Below are 25,454 nucleotides of genomic sequence, written 5' to 3'. Positions count from 1 at the left end.
GGAAGACTTTTTATATCTTGGCAACCCTTTCTACCTATATATGGCTTCACAGCAATTTCAAAGGTTTCCAATTTTAAAGATTCAAACACTAGTGAGGAGTAGGCAATTGCTGAATTATTCTTCTCTGATCTTCAAAATTTTTAAGAAGAATCAAGTGACCCTAGACCTGCTTTATCATTAATAGAGAGAAATAAGGGCCTCTGGAGAGATACATCTGACATCTTGAAACATTTCTCCTATGGTCAGAGAGAGTCCTCTGGAGATGTATGTACAGACCATAAAGAAAATTTCCAATGAATTCAGACTTATGACTGAATTTAGGTTCATAAAATTCTAGCTCTAAGTGGAAACCAAACACATTGTGCTCAAAACCAAACTGAATATTAATTTGACAAGTGAAAAGAAACTTCTGTCAACTATAAGACAACTGCCTGAACTGCAAATAATGCACCATCTAGTCAATCAGTTCCCTAAAACGTTTTCAGGTTTCAAGAAATCTTGCCTATGGCAATGCCACAATAACTATACCACTTTATTTTATTGCTCCTAAGCAGAACCTTCCTTAGCCTGCACTTCTCTTGAAGGAGAGGTTAATATCTGTGCACATGCAGGGAGTAATATAGGCAGCCAAGTAGCTGTTAGCTCCTGAATACTCAGCAGATTTCACAACAAATGCTTTTGCACAGTGCTAATAATTTTTCTAGAAGTTCTACAACATAATATTTACTAGATATATTAATTAAAAATTTAACAGCTGTGGACCACATTATTCCTTGCTAAGTTTAAGCATTTAAAAAGTAGCAGTGAAGTTATGACCTCATTAGTCTAGGTTCTTACTATACAGAGAAAAGGGAGCTCCTGCAAAAAATTCAGTTCATCCCTTCCTACTGACTAAAGACAGGCAGTAGAAAGAGACTTAAGTCTCTGAAATGAGGTGCTCAAGTTCAGTGAAATCAATCTACATTTCAGTTTACTGCAGCAAACTTCACTGTGTGTGCTAATTAGCAACAGATTTTTTTATGGCTTGTACTGTTGGCTGTATTGGTTTAGGGCCGAATCCCAGCCCAGTACATCTGCCAGATATTTTCAGCAGTCTAAAATCTGTACGCAGCTCTTAATCACATGTAATAACTTTCTTGCAAAAGACACAGCTCGAGTTTAGAAGAATGCAGGGATGACAGTTAAAATGAAATCAAACCCGAGTAAAATGCCACAGTTATTTTCAGAGATGTGCATAAATAGAAGTTAATTTGCAACTATATCATTTCAGCTGAAAAGTATTTTCAAGAATTTGATAAAGACTTTTCCATGTAAAACTAGCCTCTGAGGAAAAGAAAAAAGTCTTTTCTTTTTCAACATCAAAGTGATGATGAAATCCAACCCACCATTCCTGTTGCTATATGTGATTTGCTGCATCAGATACAGTCCCGACTGCTCAAGCTATTTGGAAAATTGTCAAGGATATCAGTCAGCAAGCTTAACAGTCATCTATAACACATTTTTTTACCTGATCAAATTGGAGGCTTTTAACTAAGCAGTTGAAGATCTATTTGCCTATGGAAATGTCTGTAATCAAAATCAAATCGTAAACCATCTTCGAAAAACAGTCATTGAGAGACCTATTTCAATGTCTCAATGATCTTTTTCCCCCTTATAAGCTCATATAGTTGCTTTCTATTAAAATAATGACCTCTCAAATCCCATGCCATTGACTGATCTGAGCTGCTCCAAATCAGAGGCTTTGTCCATTTCACTTAGTGGGAGATCACAAGTAACAACTTTACTTATACATTGTGTTCTTTGCTGGAGTATGACAGACAGGAACGTTATTTCCATGTGCCTGGCAATGCAAACAATCACAGCAGCAGAAAGCAGAGCTGGAGTTCATCACTTTTGAGTGTGGGATGAAGAAACTAGAACAAATGAAAACCTGCAAGATGACAGGGGTTGACAAAGAGTAAAACCATTCCCCCAGGCACCACAAGTCTCAAGCAAGAAAGCAAACGACCTGAGTTTTTACAGGTTATATCTAAATCAGAAGCTTATGTGTTACATGGGAATCAAGAATTATAACTTTACAGTAGAGGAAATTCCAAAGCGGTTTGTCGGAGCTTAAACCCCATTAATTTGAGGAATCCTGATGAACTAATCTCCTCTCTCTGGCAAGTAGATACATTTCTATTGCTTCTCAATAAAATGACACTTAAATGATATTCTAGTTTTCCAGCTTGCCCCTGGAGGCCACAGATGTGAAACAATGTTATCACAGTCAAGGACAAACATTTTAAAGCAGCTGTAAATAAATGCTACAACCACTTCCATCCCTTCAGCAGTGTTTCACTTCAAGCACAAACGCCTCCACTTCTTACCCTAAAAAAAGTTTTATAAAATATCTGAAAATATTCTATTTCCCAAATACCAAACTCAACTAAGTGAAGATGAAAGTTTGGATTTCTTCAGCCAAAACCACCACAGACTGTCACCCCATATTCCATGCAGTTTTTCCAGTATCCACTTTGCAGGTAAATATCTTAAAAAAAAATAATAAAAAACTTGCCCATTAGGCTTTAATGGTTCTTTCTACACTTATTCCCAAACAAGAACTGCCAACTACAATTGCCTAACGCTCCTGTGTAATACGCAGAACAACACTGTGCAGACCCCTCTCTCCAAATCTAACAGAGGTTTATGCACTAGTGAAAAGAAAAACAACCCAAAACTTAATTTCAGGTATACACACTTGTACTTCCACTCACAGCTTTGTCAGAAGTATTGGTATGGTGTTACTAGTACACCAGGCTTCCTTCCTAGCTGTGCCAGAAAAACAAATCAGTATAAAGGAAGTGGGTACACCAAGAACAGCATATGTGTGCTAGAAGCTAGAAGCAAATAACCTAACCTTGAATTACTGTTTTAAAAGAACACTTTTATAGTTCCTCATCTCTTATGTAGTAAAATTAAAGTTTGTATTCTTGTATGAGAAATTGATTAATAAAAAAAAAGAAAAAAGTAATTTCCAAACCAAATCTATTTTCAGGCTGTTACTATGGTTCTGTGTGTAATGAATTACTGCAACTTAAAAGGAAAAAAGCCCCAGATTTCATTGGGTTTTGTCTGGTGTTTTTTTTCTGTATGTGTTGTGTTGTTTTGTTTTTTTTTTTTTCTTCTTTTTCTGTTTGTTTGTTGGGTTTTTTTAATTGTTTGGGCTTAGTTTGGGTTTGTTCTTCGGTTGGCTGGATTTTGTAAATCGAAGTAACAAAGTGAACAGATCAGTAACATTTTTGTTACTCACTGTAGAGAACTAAGGAAAGACAGGACACAATGGGAAAGAAACATCAAAACACAAAGGAACTGAGAAAAATAGTTGTTGGAAAATGTTTTGTTACCATACATCTATGTTAAGACCTGAAAACAACAAAAGCACATATTACATGCAACGTTTTAAAAAGCTTTATACATAGCCAACATTAGTAGAAAATTATAAAGACTTACATGAACAAGACAGAAATAAGAATACTGTTTTTATCAAAGGAACATAGACAGTTTAGGTACATTCACATCAACACAGTACTCGTACCTAACACACCCTAAAAATAAAACAAACAAAAAAAAACAACCCCACTTCCAAAAGCCCAAATATTTTCCATTAAATATAAATCAAAATAAAGACAATCATGAACAAATAGAGAAGAAGAAATTACTACAATTCAAGCTACTATATCTATCACATATTCTTATACCACATGCAAGTCAAATGACTGAACACTGGTTTTTTTGTACCCCCCTGTAAAACACTCTCTTATCATTTCCTGGCTGCTATTTGACATTTAACTGGCAGAGGGTGGGCGGGTGGAAAAGCATTCATTTTCTAGTTCAAGTATTTTAGGAAAAAGTCATTGGGTGAGGAACACAGCACTTTAAAATATAAATTTAGCCTGCATCATAAACTGGATTACTAGACTAAGACGAGAGAATTTAGCATTCTAGTTCAATAATTAACAAGATGAATCAATAGACTGGGGAGGAGGGAAAAGACTAGCCTCAAAACAAACTACAATTTTTCAAAGTTCTGGACCAGCAAGCTCACTGTATTAGGAAACATTAACAAATTAAGAACAGACATTTCGTCATTTGAGGCATCATAGAATCCTTACATTAAAAGTGTGCATGAAACATGCAGACAGATAAAGCTTGCTGACTACCAACAAGTCCTGAGAGTTTGTTCAATAAACCTGCGTAAAAACTTACAGCTCAGAGCATGTCTTGTAATACTCTTTCCTGCAGGAGAATGCCACAAAAGTTCTTGCCAAGTTTTTGGATATAAGGTTGCAAGTATATTCACTAGTTTTTCAAATCTGATTAAATTAACAGTCTACAGAATATGCTATGTGAAGAAAGGCATTTGAGAAAGCACAGGCATATTTTTTTATATCAAGCTATGCAGATCTGAAAAAAAAGGCATTAAGAACCACATATTACAAAGTAATCATGCTTAAATATAACGCAACCTATGAGCTTCCTGATCTGTTAAGTTCCATTTGAGTTCCACCCCCACACTGTTTTCATCCCCATTTTTGTACTAAGCTATTTTAAAAATTGAACAGTCACAAACTTGTGAGAGCAGAAGTGTGGATCATAATGCTGCACAATTAATTCAAATTGGAACAATTCAGTTTTATAGCTACCTTCATTCTTCAACATATCTTGTGGTTACTTTTAAAAATGAAACAGGAAGACACTGCATTTTTAGAGATTCACCCACTTTCTCCCCACCTTCCTTTTCAGGTGGACAGCGATGGACTACACGACAGTGTATCATCAATACATTTTATTTAGTGCTCGCCGTTATATCTTTCAAAAATTTTCCCAAAGGAAACTATTTGGATAATTCATGTGAGCCAGTATCTAACTGAAGGAATGCAAACAAAGGTTGCGAAAACAACAGTGCTAGAGTCTGCAACAGACTCTCTCAAAGTATTCAATAAAACAGACACAAAAATGTATGCAATTTACATCACAAATATAAATCTCTTAAGTGAAAGCGCTTCCAATTGAGCTAACATAAACTTGACCCATGCTGCTATATGATAAGGACAGCCAAATGACAATGTAATGCTTGACTGTCATATGACAGTTATTTTCAGCCAAGTAAAACTAGCTTCGTATTTCTAATAACAACTTCATAGTACTTAATTCTAGACTGCTTCAGCTGAAAACTGTTAGCCCTGTTTCAGATTTTCAACTCCTAAGGAGAATTTTGTAGTTACATCAGGGTGTAGCAGACAAAACTTTGTGCAATGACTCATTGCATGGGTACACTTGTCTTCTAAAGGTTATTTATATAACAGGAGTTCCATTTGAAAAACTATGTTTTAGAGATTTGCTGCACATAATTTTAGTAGTATTTAGCTGACAAGCATCGGAATGACTTAAAAAGCCTTACTACCTCCCACAAAATACCTCTCTAGAGATAGCCATCTCTATTTTTTTCCCCTAGTTACACTTAACCAGTGTTTATTTAACTGTTATTTTATGCAGAAAAGGTTTCTTACCATTTGTAAGCCACAACTGGAGACTGAAAGCCAAATTAAATGACAGCTTAAAACACAACAAAAAAAAAGGATAGACTAATTCAGGTTGGAAAGGACCTCTGGAGCTCATATGATCCAACCATGCTCTGAGATACAGAGCTTGGATCTAAATACCAAAAGTCTATATGTCTGATGATTAGTATGTTAACAGGTCTGTTGAAATGTTGCAAATTAGGTGTTTGTAACTTGATGTTATAAACTGTTCAAGTTCTAACTTTGCTTCCCCACAAAGAAACCTCAGCAGTTTTATTAGCCACTTCATTCTAAGAAGGTCCTCTTCATGCAAGCTATTGTTCCATTTCACTTTAAACCTGACCATAGGCTTCCATTACCTCCTTATTGTAGGCACTAGCACTTGTGTGGCTGCACAGTAAACTACTCCAGGAACTGTTCCAGCCAAACACTAAAGCTGGCAAAAAGCTTACAATTGGGTAGCCAAGTAAATTCTAAAGCTGGTATAAGAAGGCAGTGAGAAAACGCAACTGGATGCAGAATATTTTTTTCAGGAATGCAAATTTACTGTGTTTTGAAACTGCAGAATCAGTCTCTAACCACAAACCCTGATTCTCTCTGCAATAAGCATATTTGAATGCTGAGAAAAGCCTACATCTTTAGTACGCAGAAGCCTTAAAATTCTCACTTCTCTTTTAACAGTAAGGAAGCACAGTATCTTCTGTAAGCACATAGAGGTAACAAAACCAAAGTAACTAAAAAAATAAAAAAAATAAAAAAGGCTGCACTACTTAAACCACAAAGAAAAAGAGAACTTGACCACTCTTAAGACTGGTACATGAAGCTTGATAGATGCTATTGGAAATAAAACCTAGAAGTAGGTTGGGGATATGGTTCAAGAAAGTTGAGGTGTACCTTTCTTCCTCCCTCTCCCAGGCCATTGTATCAATGGGACCCAAGATGTGACACAGCTCCTCACTTGCTCTGACATGAAAACAGACTATACAGAACTATGTTAAGGAACAAGGGATCAAACCAAAGTATCCTGAGAAGCTGAGGTTAAGTGGAATGGATTTAGCACAGCCACAGTATTGTTTAGCACATGCTCCCAAAATTAGGAAAGGATTCAGATTCTCAGAACCTTATATTTGTAGTGAAACTTCCTTATAAACCAAGTTTAACTTGGACTAAATCTAGTGCAACTAGTTACTCCATTAGCTCATGAGGCAAGTTTCTATAACCTCATTTCCCAGACCTGACAACAATCCGTTATTGCCAGCTAGGAAAATCATGAAACTCACATTAAAAACATAATAAAAAGGAACAAAATTTGTGATATCAAAAGACAGAGAAGGTTGCAAGTGCCAGAAAGAAAACAAATTTAAGTTGGCTCTTTGTTTTCAAAAAGCACAGACATCTTTAATTACACTCTCTTCTTTTCTTACTTGTCCCAACAGAACTTTAGTCTCATTCAGTGAGAAGTTGAGGCTTTCTCAAGAAAGGTGTTAAGACTACCTAAGAAATGCAAGTGTTGTCCAGATGCTCTTTTTTGCTGCAAAATGAGAAAAGCATTTAGCGCATGGCAGGTGGGACTGAAAAAGAGTCCTGGGTCAGTTCATGTCATCTTTGACAACTACAGACTCTGTCAAACACATCAAGCTGGCAACTGGCTTCCATGTTTCACACATGATCACTTTCAGCAAACTCATGATTTGACTCTTCCCTCTCATTCCTCATCCAACCAATTTATTTCTAAACTTCACAGAACTCTCCTCATTCAAATAAAACAAAACTTACCCAAAAATACCAAAGTACCATATGATCCAAAAGTTAAGTGATAAAATGCCAAACCCCACTAAATAGTTTTCATAATTTACTTACTTCAAATGGCTGTTAAAATGAGACCACTCTCCTCTCTTATCAAAATACTGTTTCTCCACTGTTCCTATTCACAGTAAATTCTACGTTGAATACTCCATCTCTGTACCTCCTTTATTTTAAGTGTTCACAAACACTAGCCAAAGATAAGAACTTAATTTTTTTAAAAACATCTCTCATAAACCCACACCCCAGATTCAGTACAGGCATATGGTCAGCACAAAATTGTGCAAAGCTCAAAAAAAGTTATACTAAAGGCAACTTCAGCAATTAAAGAACTTTCCAGTGCTATAATTAATGATGATCTGATAAATGAGAAACTGCAGCATAAATCAAATTAAGTCAAACATTTTTATCCTACAAGAAACAAAATGCTGCCTCTTCTTTCACTTTACAAAAGGAGAACAGAACAAAAGAGAATTGTTTCGAATACTTAAAATTTCCAGAACAGGCTTTCATCACAATAAACTACAATGAAAGTGTTTTGACAATAATCCTGATTCATCTTCCTATTTCCCAGCAGGCTCACGTGCAAAAAATAAAAATAAAAAATAAAAATCTTAGAATCCACATCCAGCTACACTCTGTGATGTAGCAACAATCTCAAAAAACAGTAGTAATTTAAAGTAGGAAGAATCTTGTAGAAGAGGAAGAAAAGGTTGACTGCTATTCTAGACTTCTTCAAAAAAAAAAAAAAAAAACAAAAACAACCAACCCAGCCTTTACTGACAAGATCTTCATGACTCCCATGTTTTCAAATATGACAAAAGCAGGGCCAGTTCTTATATGTAAAATTATTTGGGCACGGAAGCAACACTAGAACACCAAAATGAAAATCAAAAATAAAATTAAAAAAAAAAAAAAAAAAAGCAAAGCCAAAATAAAAAAAAAACACCACCACAACACTAAAAGACTTGTACACAACTTTGTTAGTTACTTAAACAGCACATTTCAAGAATGTATTTGCATAGTTCTAATAACTGTTATGTAATATCCATTTGTAATATGAAAAAAGAATGCATTATACATATATATTTAGAAGGCCTGTAGCACCTAAAAGCCAACTCAAGAAGCATATTAATACTTTCAGGCTAATATTTTTCTTTAGTAGTTTGATATTGCGTTCATAAACATCCGTTCATCAAATGGCTTTCTACCATAAATATTGTGGAAAAGGATCTTTACATATGAATCACACAGTAATGCTTACCACATTGTTACATGAGAAAATGTGTTATGTGACAGACATCACCTCAGCACAGCTTTAACACACAAAATGTAAAAACTTTGAGAAACAGGAAGATATGATCAATTGAGCAACATAGCTGCCTTTTCTTCTGCTGGTTCTCCATTTGTAACCCCATAATTCACATGTCTAACTATGGGATACTCTTAGAAAGTCACTCAGGCATCAACAGCAGAGATAAAGATGTCATCATCCCACTCTACTCATCGCTTGTCAGGCCACACCTGGAATACTGTGCTCAGTTTTGGTCCCCACTATACAAGAGAGATGTGGACAAGCTGGAGAGAGTCCAGACAAGGGCCACAGAGACGATCAAAGGACTGAGAAGCTTGCCATGTGAGAAATGGCTGAGAGAACCCGGTTTGCTTGGCCTTTAGAAAAGGCTTAAGGAAGACCTTAGTACCATTCTCTGATATTTTAATAGCGGCTATGAAAAACATGGAGACTCCCTTTTTACAAAAAGTCACATGGAAAAGGGGAGGGGTAATGGGTACAAGTTACTCCTGGGGAAATTCTGGTTGGACACAAGAGGAAAATTTTTCACAAAGAAAATGATCAGCCATTGGAATAATCTCCCCAGGGAACTGGTGGATTCCCTAGTGAATCTTTTAAGATTCATCTGGACAGAGTGCCCAGATATCCAGTGGTATTCTATGATAGAAGTAGTAATACTGAACAAAATTTAAACTTCTTCCTTAAAAAAATAAGCCTAATCACACACACAACCCACAATATACATATGTATGTATACATACACTATGAGGCACCTAGAACAGAAGGCGGTTTTAAAAAAACAAAAGGCAGACGAAGGCCATAGACTTCAGCTGTCAAGTATTCAAAAGTTCTTACCCTTTTCTAACTCACACCCCTTTATACTTTCCAGATGCAGGCTGGCAGCCTAAAGTATATGGCCATCTGCACTACTAACCAAATAAAATTATTATATCCAGCTTAGCTTTTAGTAGCCATACATGGAAGTGATTTTTCTTATAAATGACTCCTTGGCAAATTCAATCTAAAATGCTCAACTAACTTTTGAAGAAAGGATCAGAAGACTGTGTCACAATGCCTCACAGACTTCCTTCTCATATTTTAATACAAGACTCCACATACAATTCCTACAGCCACAGTAGTAACAGCATTAACCAAAGGCATAATTAGAGGTTCAGAGGAAGATCTGACTGTTCTATGGCAATTAAAACCACATAATGTATTAGAGAAGCCCACATGTTTATCATGTTTACTGGGTATATATTAAACACCAACAGCAAGGATTCTTTGGAAATTCCTGTCCTGGATCAATCTAAGATCCAGTTAGCAAGCTTGATTCTACATGATTAACCTTCTCTGCCAATGTCATTCAGTAGAGGACATGATCCTGCAGTTAGAGCCACCTAACCTTTTTTCTTCCACAAACACTGTGTCAGCCTTCCCAGTAAAAAATAAAGACTTTGTTGCTCTAACCATATAAGTGGAGTATTTGACAAGAAGCTCATGGAAGGGCTTGGGGAAGAAAAAAAAAACAACAAAAAAAAAAACCCAAACAAGTATGCATGCATATTTTATTCTAACACATGAGACTAAAGACAAATAATTTCAGTTATAAACCAATTTCCATTTTCAGACACATATTCTGATGTCTGCTTTTACTCAGAATAGATCCTCTACCCCTAAAAACTAGCAGTTTGTTCAATATTCAACACAACATTCAACTAAGAAACATGCAACTACCATTGAAGTCATGTTTTACTCAACATCACCTTTGCAAACACACTCAACATAACATAGGTGGATAATTATTTTATTGATTATTGTAGCTATACATCAGCATCTATTAAAAAGGGTACATGCTGACATTCTCTACCCCCTATAAGTGTAGCAGTGGTATAGCAGTTCAATGGTAATTCACAATACTCAGTCTGCAAGAATTTCATGCAGATTCCCAAGATCTACCAATCTAAAAATTTTACAATAGGACTGTAAATCAGTTTAATTAAAAAGGTCACTAGACACCTAATTACATTTTTGCAGGTTTTTCCTTTTACCTCAAGTAGATGAGAAAACTAAACAACAAAACCAAAACCCTGAAAGTCACTCCAAACTGCAGCAGAAACTCAAGTCTATAAGACCCAAAATACTACAGCAGACTCGTATTTAATGTACTAATACAGCATTACTTTTACCACAAAGATGTACAGTATTTCAGTTTCTGTATAATCCACAGTTGGGGATACAAAGAAAATTGTCTAAATGCTTTTTCAGAATCAATTATTTAAAATTTCTAAGATCCATTCCTATTTTGGTCTCCTGATGGTTGCTGACAGACTGCACACAGATACAGCTTCTGGCAGCAGGCCAAATTTATAATATCTGGTGGAGAAAAAAAAAAAAAAAATCAGCATGACTTTTAATCTCTAATTTGAAGAGGAGTCTAAGTTTCACTTATCCAAAAAGATGTCAAACAAGAGACGCTGTCATGCTGCAAATGTCAGATAAAGCCATCGAGACCCCCTGCAATGGCAAAATTAGATTAAGTTTTTAATTGCTCTGAGAAAGAAAAAAGTTCTTTTTAAATTCATTATACCACTTAGATTACAAAATTCCTTTACTGTTTTAAAAATAAAATGCAACGTGATACCTGTCCTTTAAAAATTGGGAGTCCTGGTTTTCTACCTTCTATCCTCTAAGTAGCAATACTTAAACTGCCACTTTCCTTATATTTGCTTTTTAATTACATTCATTTCAGTACAAAATACATCTAGTGTATAAAAATGTTGCTAAGAAAGGGGAAATGTCACATTTATTTAAAGACCATTTTGATCTCCAGTCCTTTCTGATTGTAAATTCTGCTGCTTAGTTTTAAATGACTTGGAAGAGCACCCACTTCTGCTCCCTCCTACTCCATATAAATCAGTGACATCTTCCAAACACATGACAAAGCTATAACTACATGTTAGCAAGTGTGTGAGGACAGATCTTATTAAGAAAGTAAATGCAGTATTTTTTAGCACATATATATTTCTTTCAAATAATTCAGTGTTGACATTTAAAATAACATAACCTGTATTTATGTTGAATTAATGCATTTTACATCCACAGTACAGAATATTCCTATTATATCAACACCTACTTATAGAATAATTCAGTCTAATTTACAAAACTAATAACATTATGAACTCTAGTGTGATAGCACAACAGTATCACTTTCAAATCATAACTGTGCATATCACCAGAAAAAAAAAAACTTCACCTGCAATAACCACTTTCTTAAAAAAAAATAACACAGTGCAGTATTACTGAATACTTAACATGTACTGCTAAAGCAGCAATCAATCCCGGGGGGGGAGTAGTGGTGCATTAAATCACATCTTGCATACACAGCTAAGGTTCTTTTCCATTCAAGAGCCCAGAAAGATACCATGTCAGACAAATGTTTGGGATGTTAGGTAATTTCTGTTGAAAAGTGGTTTATTACATCCCAGTTTCAGCTCCAGGAGAGTAAAACATTTCCTATGTTTAAAACACAGCACGGTCCTACTCAAGTAATTAAAATTTCCCTGATGAGAATCCAAGGGAACATACTCCAGTTTGGAGTTCACACCAAGACGGATAAACTTGACACCTATTAAAGTGATGTTAGGCTCCATATATCATCCAGCAGCTCCTATCTGAAACATGACCAAAATCCACGAATATCCAAGACAACACACATAAAGCAGAAGGAAGGAGAATAACAGTTTCCCAAGACACATTACAGAGGGAGCAAAAAGACTCATACAAAGCTAAATGACTATGACAGCAGACACTGAAGATCACTTTTTATTTAAGCAGGCCTTCGATTCTTAGGAGACTTCTGTCTTCCAGATTACATTTCACCTGGAAGCTACAGTTACTTGGAAGCATGGTACTTCCAGAATATTGCATATACATCAGCAGAAAGAAAAGAAGCAAGACCTGTAAAATTTAAGAACATGACTAGAGAGGGAAACAAATAAAGCCACAAAAAAGCCAACAGTGACTTGCAGTACATCTCCCAGCTGCTGTATCAGAAGGCCATACCTCTGGGGAAGCCCTGCATATTAACCAGCTGCTTTCTCATAATGTCATAGGATATGCAGGTGTTTGAGCCAGCACTCATTCCTCTATGATTTTCTTGCCTCTAACTTCAGTCAAGAGGCCTCTTTCAAAACCTTTCATTATTTGAACAACTCCACACAGGAATTAATTGCCATTCTATCAAACGTAACAAATTGTGACCTAAAATAAAATTTACGTACAGCACTAATCTTGAATATTTACCAGCAGATAGTTACTATACAACCGTCCACAACAAATCTAGCTTCAATTAATTAATTTTAAATGCCTCATATAAGAATACTTCCATTATATTGCTGCATGATTACAGGTTTAAAAAAACAACAACAAAAAATCCACAAAAAAAAAAAAACAAAACAAAACCAACAGAGAGCTAATGTAAGAGCTATTACCCAGATTATTTAAGACTCACATCTCAGCTTCAAGCAGTAAAACGACTTCATCTCTCTTAGATACTGTCCTCATTTTTACCATGATCTTCAACAAGAACTTGGATAAAAGATATAAAGAAACAAAGGTAAAAGAGACTCTCATCTCACACCAACACACCATATTCTCTCTAGACATCTGGAACTCCTGTTACTTCCTCAGCAGAGGTAGGACGGGTCACATCAGGTACAGCAATTTGATCACATGAAAATAGTTACTTTTATACTTATTGGAACAGTGATTAATGCAGTCTATGCAAAGAGTACATAGCAGAGATTTGGATGGCTATTATTAAGGAGCAACGAGTATTCAAAAAAGAAATCAGCCAGAAGGTTTAGCAGAAACCCTCAAGACTTCAGATATAGAGACCAACAGAGCATCAAGCTCTGCACAGATCACCAGGGCAGCACAGGACATTTGTACGAGCACTAGTACTGATGGGTGGTTGGCTGTCAGCTGTAACTTTTGAACCTCCAAAGTATTCAACTTTGACTAAAAATAATCATAGTTACTAAGGCTTATTAGAAAGCCTGAAACTTTCAAAGAATGATCCCACTTTCGAAGAAAGTCTTTTAAAATCGACCACAGCACAAAATAAGACCACCACAGCCCCTTTTCCTCAGTCCTCACACCACAACCCCGAAACCTGCCAGAAACACCACCTCGTTTTCATGTCACTCCCTATTAAGTAACGCTTTACTGAAACCCCTACAACCATTAAGGTACTGATTTTGTCCGCTCCGATCTCAACTTTTTAAGAGGTCCTGCCCGAGTCGCTACATCTGAGTGCCTTACAGACTGCGCCACGTCCAAGACGCGTGCATTCACTGGCATCGGAGGGCAAAAAAGCCCAAACTCTGAGGTAAAGTTTGCTGCTGCGAGGGAACCCCTGGCCACGGCAAATTCAGCGCCGCGGGGCTGTCACCACACGGCGGCCGCGCTGCCTCAGCTGCTAGCGGACCACAGGGCCGGGGCGGGCGGCAGGGACAGGCCACCCCGATGAAAGGAGGTGCCCACGTCCGGTAACGCCGCTCCCGCTGCTGGACGCCAAGTCCCCAAAGAGGCTGGCAAACCGGTACGAGTAGCCTAAGGGCGCGGGAGATGCCGTCTCCTCGCCCCTTCCATCCCACCAGGCTGGCTCTGGGGCTCCGGCCTGTAGAGAGTCTCTTCCCCTAAGTCCGGGCAGGAGAGGGCCGCCCCGGGATAGAAACTCATGCAGATTCTGGGGAGGTGACAGGCCCCAGCCCGCCCGGCCGTAGCGCTGCCCGCTGGGCGTGGGTGCTCCCTCGGAAGCGCCGGAGGGTGTTGGCCACTCACCCAAGCAGGCAGATCCGCGGAGGAGACGCTGAGCCGCACCGCCTCCTCCTCGTCCTCCAGAAAGGCGAGAGCCCGGCCCAGGCGGGAGGTCTTGCCGCCGCGGTGCCTACGGATCCAGAAGAGCCCGCACAGGGCTATGAGCACCCAGCTGAAGCTCAGCCCCAGATAGCCCAGCACGTACACGGGGAAGATCAGTACGAAGCTCCTCGCAAACTGCGACACTAAACCCGTCACATCCACGCTCAGCAGCGGCGGCGGCTCCGGCACCGAGTCCCCAGCCGCCGCCTTGTCCGCAGCGGCGGGATCCGTGGCGGACCCCTCGCCGGGGGACTGTTTCGCCGCGGCCCCGTTCATGCTATCGCAGCGACGGTTCCTACTCCTCTGCTGCTCCTCCCGCTGCCGCGGCTGCTGCTCCTCCTCCTCCTCGGGCGCTGGCTGCGAGCGGGCAGGGGGGGCAGGGCGGCGGCGGCGCCTCGCATCCTGCGTCCGTCCCCGCTCACCGACACCAACCGCCGCGCGCTTCCGGGTTCGGGGCTGCCCGGGCCAAGCCGCCGCTGCCCTCGCCGCAGGGAGGGTGCTGCAGCGAGATGAGGTGGGGGGCTGTGCCACCGCGGGGAGGTGCCCCGTTCTCAGCCACCGCCATTGGCGACCCCTGCACCACACGACCGCCCTCACCGCTTTGCCGCCACCCCCAGGCCGGCCCGCGCCGCTGTGGTTCTCCCATCTTCCCCTGGCAGGCCTGTCCTGTGAAGCGCGGGTTTGCCCCGCACGGCGGGATCCGGGCCAACAGGAGACCATCGCCGCCTCTCGTCAAGCTCGCTTCGACATTGCTGGGACCACCTTCGCCTTGAGGCTAGCTTCACCTGGAGGCATCCAGCCTAGCCGCCAGCAGCAGCTACTGACCATCCCAGGAACGAGGGAGCAACGCCCCACAGGACGAGGGAGTGCGACTCTGGGGGTCACGGCAACGAAACAGGCTGTTGAGGCTAGCACGAAGCAGAACCGGCTCGCTGGGGAGCGGGAACATGCTAGGGTGTGCATCCCCAGGGGCAAACCGTACCGACTGCCCCTTTTCTTTGGTCCTGTAAGTGGTTGAAAGGCTACCCGTTACACCCTTCAGTAACAAGCTTCGAGTTTTCCTTTGTTTCCGGTTAAGGGATATTGTTAAAGGTCCAACTGGTCAACGTCCCAGAGCAACGAGAAGTTTACAACAGGTGTTTCCTGAAGCTTTGCTCACACATCCTCAGGTAAAGTTGGCTCCTCCGTCACCTTGTTAATGCACAAGGAGTACCCAGGGTGGCATCCACCGTCTTACACAAACCCTGGTCTGTGGAACTATAAAAGCTGATGTTCTATTCCCCTTTCACACAGAAACACCTGATTCCTACATCGTTCCTCCTACCACTCCTTTACCTTTAATGTAACCATCAGTTTGCTAAGGGGCATCTGTTGCTTGTCCTTAGCTGTGTACTCATCAGTTTGCTGGTACACACTTGCTGATTAAACTCAGCATTTACCAGGTTGGGTTTTTTTTTTTTTCATTTTTGGCTGTAACTAGCTAACTTTTCACTTGGTGAGAAGAAGGGTCCTTTCTCCTCTCTTCACCTGCCAATTTTCACAAAATTCTAGACTTTATGAGACAAGTACTTGCAGGCAGGGAAAACGAGAGAATGAATTTAGCCAATAGGCTGAAAAGTTCTGAAAGCATATACAAATGGACGAATGGGAAAGCTGCATGAGCTTCACTTGTTTACAGAGTGAATGCAACCCCATCTCAATTATCCAGAGAAATGGAAAGTCAGAAAAGCAACGGCACAAAATTTGTTTGCTCGGTGCTGTGCAGCATAATTGGAAAAAGAATCTGTATCTCAACAACTGAGTGTGCTGTTCTGATTTATCATCTTTCTAAATTCCCTCCCTGCCTGCAATCAGACATGACGGACCATTCTAAGCAAAACCAATTTCTGGCCACAGACTGATGTTGCTCTTCTTTGCTCCTTCCTTACCACTGACTTTGTGTTCTCCACCTTGTAGAATTAGGTTAGTCAGGATGAAAATCCCAAATGACCACAAGATACAAAAAGAGTAACAAAATCAGTGTTTTACAAGTACATGGTAATCCAAGCCTCGACAGGGCAATTTCCTTACTTTGGGTCTTTACTTCTAGTGAACCAGAAACACCTACCAGCTGTAACAGAGAGGGCCTAACAGGCAGCAAAAGACCCCATAAAAGCTTGTTACCTGAAATTTGGGGTATCAATATGACTACATGGCCCCTTTAGATGCACATGATATCAAACTACAGTAAACATGGATGACCTTTTGCATTTATTGTATTCCTCTTCCAATTACTTAGTTTACTTATACAGACTTTGATGTGAACTCCTTATTCCCACCTTTCAGTAACACCTGAACATCTGAAACTTGAGTTTCAGTTATACAAATGGCCATATTGCATGTTGGCTCCCTCCATTACAACCACTACTATAAATATTTTCTAATTTTTCAAGCCCTTTGCTCTCAGTTTTAGACTCCATTGTTTCCCATTACTCCCTTATCTGGCTTCACAAGTATCTAAAGTAGAATACAACTGTACCACAAACCAAAATAGAAAATCAAAACAAGAAAAAAAAAAAGTGATTAATGTGACATTTGCCAACTAACACTTTACCATATGCTGCATCTCATTCTGCTCTCCTATACGTCTCAGTGTGTATTCTGCAAATGAGATGGATATAGAATTGGTAGAGTAGCCTGTACAATCAGTATTAATACACTGGAGAAGCACATCAGAATAAAAATCTAGGATGACAAGCACATAATTGTAGGCCTGGCAGCCCAGCACTGATCCTGGGCAGAGTAATTCAGTAGCTGATAGGGAAGTCTGAATAATCACAACTACAGGTGGATGGTACTGTGCCAATCAAGCAGGAAAACAGAAGAAAGTTCTTGTAGCATTAATTTGATAGCATTTATCTGTAACATCAATAAAAAGTTCTGATAAAGAGGTAACCACTGACCTCTTAGAGGTTCTGCAGGTAACTGACTTGGCCCCACACTGGATTTTGATGAAGGAACTGTGTGGTATGTAATTAGCACACCCATTGTTGTAACAGGGACAGAAGAGTCTTGTTAAAATCAAGACATAAACTCTGCTGCTAGAGAATACATAAGGTCAGTTACTCTATTAAAAAGTTTTTCATAAAATGTTCTAGCTAAACACAAGTTATCTGTTTAATCTTTTTGGTGCTGATAAATTGTTTAATAATTTGCTTGAGAATCTTGGAATTGTTAATTCACATATTTCTCAATCCTATTGTTTAATACTTGTGATAGCAGTCTTCAGTGTGTCAAGAACTCTTGAAGATACTCACAGCACAGAGATTACTCTGGCTTTTCCTTAAGTGTCCTATAGTGAATTGTATCAGCTACAGAGCTGATTATGTTTATCTCATTTAGATAATATTTATTCTTTTCATATCCTGCTTTGTAGGCCTGTAGTTTTCTTAGAGTATTAATTAACACCTTTTGCTTGCAGCAGTCCTTTATACTCATTCTTAGCTGTATGTGTTTGTTCCTCCTTTTTACTGAATTCCCTTTTTTGCCTTTTTCAAACTCAATAGCTTCTACTGGAGTCAAAGCAGTATTGTCTTTTATCTTTACTTTGCATCACATCAGACGCTTTTTCCAGTAATACTGGCACTTTTCTTCAGAGTAACTTCCAAAAATATCTTTTTAATACACCTGGGGTTTTGAGGATGAGAAAATTTGACAAAATTGTTTATATGGTGAAAAAGAAAACCTAAGTTTTCCCATGTTCCTTGGATTTCAGATAAGAAAACATGTTTTGGAAGCAATTTTATTGACCATTTTCAGTAGCAGTTAATCTTCCTCAAGAACAATGTTTCATATTATACATTATTTCACCCAACAGCATTATTTCAGTCTGATGCTTCTATTTTTAACCATTGCACAGAAATCTTTACTGAATAGAATTACGAGAATGTTTACTCAGGAGTTGGGTGTTTTTTTTCCTAAAAAATTGGGAATTATTAATGTAAACATATTTTACATGAAGTTTCATCCTAGTAAATTCTCATATTTTATTTTAACCAGCTGTCTCAACTTGCTCCAGATTATCTAGAATATAATACAAATATTTTCTGTCTACTTCAAATTATCCAATATATAGCACAAAGAAAAATCAGAACACTACCATACCTGTTCAGCGTACAGAGCTTCTGTTGTTTGAAACAAAACCATAGAGGTCTGATCCCCAGTATCACCCAATCTGGCTTCAGTTTTACTGAATGCATAAACTGTATTCTAATAATAAGATCCTCAAGTATTTATTGTTTCTGAAGAAAAATATACTTTCCACTAAAATGTGTTTCTTAGTAAATTTTCACAATAGGCACAAAGTTTACTTCAGAGATCTGCATTTTTGCTGTTTCCATTTATGAACCTGGGGAACTGACTAACATAAGTATTTCAAACATTTTGCAAGAGGTCATTTATGCACCTCCATCCATAGTAATAATTGAGTTTTCTTCTTGTCTTAATACAGCCTCAGCAGAAATGAGTTGAAACCCAGAAAAAAAATATAGCTACAAAGCCTTTATTCTAACAAGTCTCTTCCTCAATATTAATAAAAATATTTCAATTTTTTTATATATATATAATAGAGTCATAATTTTTAAGCATAGTGGAGGGTTGCCATATGGTCCCTACAAGGGTTGATACTTACAGTAATTTTGTGTGTAATGCTGTGGTGTGTGATTCCATACAGAGGTGAAGAAAAATGCAATATTGCTTTACAGGATTCCAGAAACATCCAAAGACAAAAAATATTTTATTACTACAGAATGTAAAAAGCAAAATTATTTTGTATCCCTGCTTTTCAGATAACCATGCTAATCAAGAAAATATGTGTACCAAGCCAGACAAGAGAAAAGCACATAGAAGCTAGAGTTGTCTTAAAATTCTCAGGGCTACCAAAAACTTTGTTTACAACGTATTTCTTTCCAAGAGAAGCTAGGGCATCCTTTTATGCTGTCTAGCAGTACAATAGATACATGCCATTTTATTGCCTACACTGGCAATAGGGAGAAACTGTAGTTTACTTTTAATACATGGTGGAAACACTTGCACAAATATTCCAGTATTCCAAATGTGTTATTCCAGTTTGTGTTCTAACGCAGTTCAGTTCCACCCCTGCTTTAAGGTTTGAAAAGTTCTTTCTAAACCCTCTAGTGGTGCCTTCCCGCATTTGTAATTCTTCTCTTGCCGTAAAGCTGCCTGACCAGTGTACGCTGATAGGAGTAAGAAAAAGCTACCAGCAGCAAAACCTAATTGGGGTGGGGGGGATGTAAAAAATACATATGTATATACTACAGAATAGATGGTAGGACCAGAACTTGGTAAAAAGCTTTTTCTTCAGTCCAGTCCTTGGTATCACTGTCACATTTGGTAGTTTTAGTTACATGTATTTGCTACATTGTTGTTAAAAACCAAAATTAAATTAGAGTACTTGAAGGGATTTTTCCTGCAGCCTGTAGGACAGCATTTCTGTATCCTTTCCTAAGCAGATGCCTACTTCCTTGAGTTTCTAAGTTTTGCTAAAGACAGCTAAGTAATTCGTAAGAATATTTATAAATAGTTTAATATCCATAGATGCTTATATTTAGTGTATGTAATTTAGAATCACAGAATGATTTGGGTTGGAAGGGACCTTAAAGATCATATTTTTCCAACCCTCCAGTAGACCAAGTTGATCAAAGCCTTGCCTATCCTGGCACTAAACACTGCCAAGGATGAGGCAGTCACTTCTCTGGGCCTTTAAAAGTCACACATACAGTTAATGGTGGTTGGTTGGGTTGGGTTTTTTTAATATGAAGGGCTGTTTGTTCCCCCTCCACCCTCACCCCTCAACTGCTTGCTCAGTTTGCCTTAGCTTTCCTGGTACATGGTAAAGAAAAGTATTTCATAGTTCAGGCAGTGAAGAAACTTTTACAGCATTTTTAATTTATTCTGGAAACATGAGTAAAAGGCAATTGTATCAAAGGTTTGTATGTATTTGTCAACTATTTAAGGCCAAGGGGTTAAAATTTATGTTTTAAGTCAGCGTGGCACACTTCTATTGCTCGACAGCTGGAATGTTTCTCAAATACAAAAATACCTCCTTTGCTTTCCCCCTCAGTAGCCAGTGTTCTACATTAGTAACTCATATTAACAGTAATACTTTTTTTTTTTTTTTTCTCCTGGTGGTTGATATTTTTGGTTTTTGTGGGTTTGGGTTTTTTTTTTTACTCTTAAAAAGAAGAAATGGGCAACAAAGTTAGAAATGCCTGAAGAAACTTTCACCCGCTCTTTTAAATTGCACGTTAATGGGCTGTAAATACCTGCTGTGAAAACAGCACACACCTTTCCTGCATGCAGTCATTGTTTCCGTAGTTTGTTTCACGTGTGCCTGGTAAGCTGCCACTTGCTCTCTGCTGCAGAAAACGGCTCCGCTATTTGTTGCTGTGTATTAACACCACCTTTGTTTCTACAGGTACTCTTCATACCTGCCTCTATCTGAAATCCCGGTGAGCTGCAGATTAAGATATCACCCTTAACATTCCCCCTTCCCCCCAGTAATCGTGCATGCCTCTTCTAGAAATGAGCCAACTTACGAGTAGGAATGGTTTAATGGTATACCTAACCCACAAAAGGCCAGTAGCGAACAGGAGGACAAGGGTGCTCTAAAGCCTGCCTGGGTGCATTCCCCGTCCCCACCTCTCAAAACAGTGCTCGCCTGGTCCGAGCTCTCCCCAAACCCCCTCCACCTCAGAAAACCCAGCAAGGCACCGCCTCGGGGAGGAGAACCTTCCTGCAGGCACCCCAGTCTGCCGCTTCTCGCTCAGAAAAGGCTGGGGATGGCCACACGCTAGCCTACCGCAGAGGAGCAAACTACGCCATGAGCTACGCTCCCCACACCCTGCCAGGTATCCTCTTCCTTCCCACAATGCCGTGCGGTGGCCCCGGCGCTCATCCATCGCTCGGGCGCTCGGCTGCTTCACCCTCGCCGCTTGTTGCTAGGCAGGGCCGGACGCGGCTACCCCGGTTTCCTGCCCGCTCCGAGGCGGACGGTGGCGGCGGGAAGCGGCGCCCGCCCGTCCCCTCGCCAATGGAGGGTGACAAGGTGAGGAGCCACCCGGCCCGACTTCTGCAAATGGGACTTTCGTCTCGCCCCTTCCGCTCCCTCTTCCCGTTCTAGGAGGGCTCTGAGGAGGCGCTGGGGGCGGTGGCAGCACGGCACGGCTTGTTCTTCTAGGCCTGCTTCCGGCCCGTTACGCCTTAAGTGCATTGGTGCTAGAGAAAGCCATCCCCGAGCCCCGCCACGCGTGTCGCTTGGTGTTACATAAGTCTGGGCATCTGTGGGGTAAAGGCATGAAGCTGCTGGTCCTGAGAAGCAACCTCCATGGCTACTCCTTGGGCACCTCGAGTCTTGTTTTGTCAGCTCGCCGATGAAATTCTCTCCCAAGTAGTGGTAGTAAGGGAGTCCTTACTCCTCTAGCAGAAGGATGAGTCCGTCTCAGCCACAGGTTTTTCTGCAGGAGATAGGCTGTTTTATGAAAATATCCAAAGCTCTTTATGTTTCAGATTGTAGATAAAATATATTTAATAATTGATATGCCTGTAACAGCTAGTTGATGGGGTTTAGTTCTTTAGGAAACCACATAGCTTTTGCATGGTGGTGTTAAATTATCAAAAGTTTGGAGAGCTCCAAAATGAAGCAAAATCACATGGACGTGCTGGCATCAATGATTGTGGTACATATTCACTTGGAAAAGCATTAGTATCAAATCACTTTTATTGTGGCTGTGGGAATCTGGATTTTACGAGTGACTAGTTTGTGGTCATGCTGAATAGGAAACGGTGTAGGAAATAGAGTGTCTGGGAAGTAGTAGTATTAAAAACTTTAATTCAGATATTTCAGTAGTTGTGGTACATCAATAACCTCGTTAGTGAATTGTGATGAAAAGTTAATCTTTTAGATCAAAGTTTTCAGGTGCATTGGTATAAGGCTGCTGAAGACTCAGAGGCAGTTACGCTAACAGCCACACTATGTGATAAAACCTCATTTTACTGTTTGTTTTCTATTAAGTCTATCACTTGTGCTGCTTATGTATTTGAGGACTCTTAAATAGGCAGTTAGTATTGAAAATAAGAAAGGTAAAGATTATATGTAAAAAATACTTTAGCCTTAAAACACAGAAATTTCTCTGTTTTTCTTTTTCAGTTAACAGCTCTTAACTTAATTCTGAACATAATGTTCTGAAAACCTCCAGTCTTTCTAGGTTGTGAATGAAGGAAGTCCCTGTTGAACTCTCTTGAAGAGTTTTATCTGAAGTAGCAAGGTCTCCTGTTATACTTCATAAGATAACATACTTACTGTTTAGTTTAAGGTACAGATTCTTAAAGATTTTTATAGTACTTTTTGAATTCAGTAAACATGTCATAAGCAGATTAGCTCCTCATGCTCTCAGGTGGATGATTTAAGTTAAACCCAGAGTGGTTTAAAAAAACAGCCTTAATCTGGAAGTAGGCTAAATTGCTGTTCAGAAAACTGAGAGGGGATCTAACTACTGTGTTTAAATATCTAAAGAGGATCTGTGGAGAAGATGGAGCCAATTTCTTCTCCAAGATGGACAGTGAGAGAACAGAATATAGTAGCCCCAGCAAGGGAAATCATGACTCGGTATAAGGAAAACATTTTTAGTTGAGTGTGGTTAAACCCAAGAACCAGGTTGCCTGGAAAACCTCCAACCTCAGAGATAATTAAAACCTCACCGAAGAAAGTCCCTCACCAGGATTTTGAAGTTAGATCAAATATATCAGGAGATGGAACCTAATGACATCAATATATTGATTATTTTCCAGAAGTGGCCTGACTGTGTAATCCATTTGGTTAAGCATTGGAAGATCAGTTTTAAGTCTTTCTTGAAGGGCTGCGCTGTTATCTACCATAGGCACTGACCTCATTATTGGTTATTCTGTGTGTGCAGAGTTGGATAACCCAGTAGAGGTCAGAGCTTCAGGCCTCTTCCAGATCTAGTCAGATCAGATATGCTGTAGCTATATACATTAGGGCTAAATCAAATTAATGCTTAAGTTACAGGATTCACTGGTACTTGCCATATGTACCTTAATCCTTGCCTTTGAAAACCTACTAATTGTTAAATGATTTACTTCAGTCTGCAGATTGATTACTCAGGCTTTTGCTGTCTTTTCTGTTCCAGAGAAGAACCAAAGAAGATACCTGGAAATCAGAAGAACTTAGGAAACATCTTAGGGTAATTTTATTTGGTTTCTACTAGTTTTGGTGTTAAGCTACCCTAAAGCTCCAGAATTTATCGACAGTCTAGACACAGAGGGTTGGCTGATTGTTCTACTAGCCACTTTGCCTTGTGGGATCCGTAATATCTCCTTAAGGCTTTTTGGTACACCAGATACTTTAAATCTGCATCACTGAATACAAACAATACAGATCTTTAAAGTGCAGCTGCTAATTGCCTTGCCGCAACTGACAGTTCTGGAATATTTCTATGCCAGAGGTTGGCCCATTCAGCTGTTTCTAGCTACACAAGTCATATAAGATTACAGATTTCTTAATAAGGTAAATGGAAAAAATGCCATTGTTACAGTAATCGCACAGCGCATAATGGAGTCTGATTTACTGGCCATCCCAAATCCAAGTTAAATTTCTGCTTTATATGCTTACTCACTTTCATACGTGTATATTACGTATTGTATTTGTTATCACCTATCATGTTTCTCATGAACTGGTTAACTATTTTAACTGGTCAAATAAGCATTCAGGCTCCAGTCAGTTACATCATTGATACTCTATCTTAGTTTTGTGCTATATATTTTTAAAAGCTGTTTTCCAATATGCATCTTATTTTCTATGTCTTGCACAGATCTTGTGCAGATCCTAGCTTCCTATCCATTACATTTCAAAGATCCCCATTATTTCAGTGTCAGTGCTACAGTATTGAGTATTTTGTATTTTTTAGACATTCAGTAACGTTTCCACTACTTCCATGTGAGGTAAAGCAAACGAATTTGAGTTGAAATGCTTTAGTTCCAAAAGAAGTGGTGTGGTTGGACTTTAATTTCTGTGAAACAGATGGATAAAGTTTAATTCACTTTGTGAATCAACTATAATGAGTGGAAGTTCTGTTTGTTCTGCATTGAGTAAATAGCAGAAATCGTGGGTGTAGTGAAATCACTGGGAGTTGTGCTACTTGCTTCAGGAAGGTTGAAATACAATCTTATGACTTCAGAAAAATTTAAGAAGAGTTACATCCTCAAGGGATCTTGGTCAGAAACTTTTTTCAGTTTTTAAGCAGTTTTTATATGCTGCTTTCTGTTCAAGTGAAAGCTAATCTATTTTAAAGGCAGCTGCAGGATGCCCAGTTACTTATCATTATTGTTAGTATCTGTAGCATATTTTATAAGATGGCACAGTTCCTGTCCATGTGAGGTAACAGCTTTAAGGTGCTTAGTTAATTTTTCAACCTAGCTCTAAAAGGAATGCACAGTTCTGCCATAAATTTTCTTTTTTTTTACCAAATTATTTTCAAATGCAGTGAAAATGCAGCTTATTATTTGTTTCATTTATTAGTTCTTTTTACAGTAAGTACAGACATAATGTTACCAGTTTTACAAAGTAAGCTGTCGTGGTTTAAACCCAGTCAGGTAACTCGTTCACTCACTTCCCCCCCTTCTTTCCCTCCCCCTACTCCCGGAGGGACGGAGAGGAGAATCCAAAAGAATGCAACTCCCACGGGTTGAGATAAGAACAGTTTAGTAACTAAGGTATAACACAGATCACTACTGCTACCACCAATGATAATAATGATAAAGGAAATAACAAGGGAAGAGAATACATCATCTCA

At 39.2% G+C, this 25,454-nt stretch overlaps 2 protein-coding genes across 4 annotated transcripts in view; one reads left to right on the top strand and one right to left on the bottom strand.

The window, feature by feature from the left end:
* The window catches only part of ESYT2 (extended synaptotagmin 2), a 74,402-nt gene extending 59,150 nt beyond the window's left edge, over positions 1–15,252 (bottom strand). For 2 of the 3 annotated variants that reach the window (XM_057416484.1, XM_057416485.1), the window contains exon 1: positions 14,509–15,252. In XM_057416484.1, coding sequence (XP_057272467.1) covers positions 14,509–14,862 — 354 coding nt within the window. In that variant the 5' untranslated portion in view covers positions 14,863–15,252. The remainder of the gene's footprint in view (positions 1–14,508) is intronic. The other variant, XM_057416483.1, reaches the window with a different exon arrangement.
* Positions 15,253–21,506: 6,254 nt separating this feature from the next.
* Positions 21,507–25,454, top strand: part of DYNC2I1 (dynein 2 intermediate chain 1) — a 28,704-nt gene continuing 24,756 nt past the window's right edge. Inside the window, exons 1-2 of the mRNA XM_057416487.1 lie at positions 21,507–21,691; positions 23,793–23,846. Of these exons, the coding sequence (XP_057272470.1) occupies positions 21,515–21,691; positions 23,793–23,846 (231 nt within the window). The 5' untranslated portion in view covers positions 21,507–21,514. The remainder of the gene's footprint in view (positions 21,692–23,792; positions 23,847–25,454) is intronic.

Source organism: Pezoporus wallicus, unplaced genomic scaffold (genome assembly GCF_028554395.1).
Source record: "Pezoporus wallicus isolate ANWC-B61680 ecotype Strahan unplaced genomic scaffold, APGP_CSIRO_Pwel_v1 contig_3847, whole genome shotgun sequence".
Classification (NCBI taxonomy): Eukaryota; Metazoa; Chordata; class Aves; order Psittaciformes; family Psittacidae; genus Pezoporus; species Pezoporus wallicus.
Note: the sequence above shows the minus strand (reverse complement) of the source record. Positions and strands in the feature narration are given on the sequence as shown.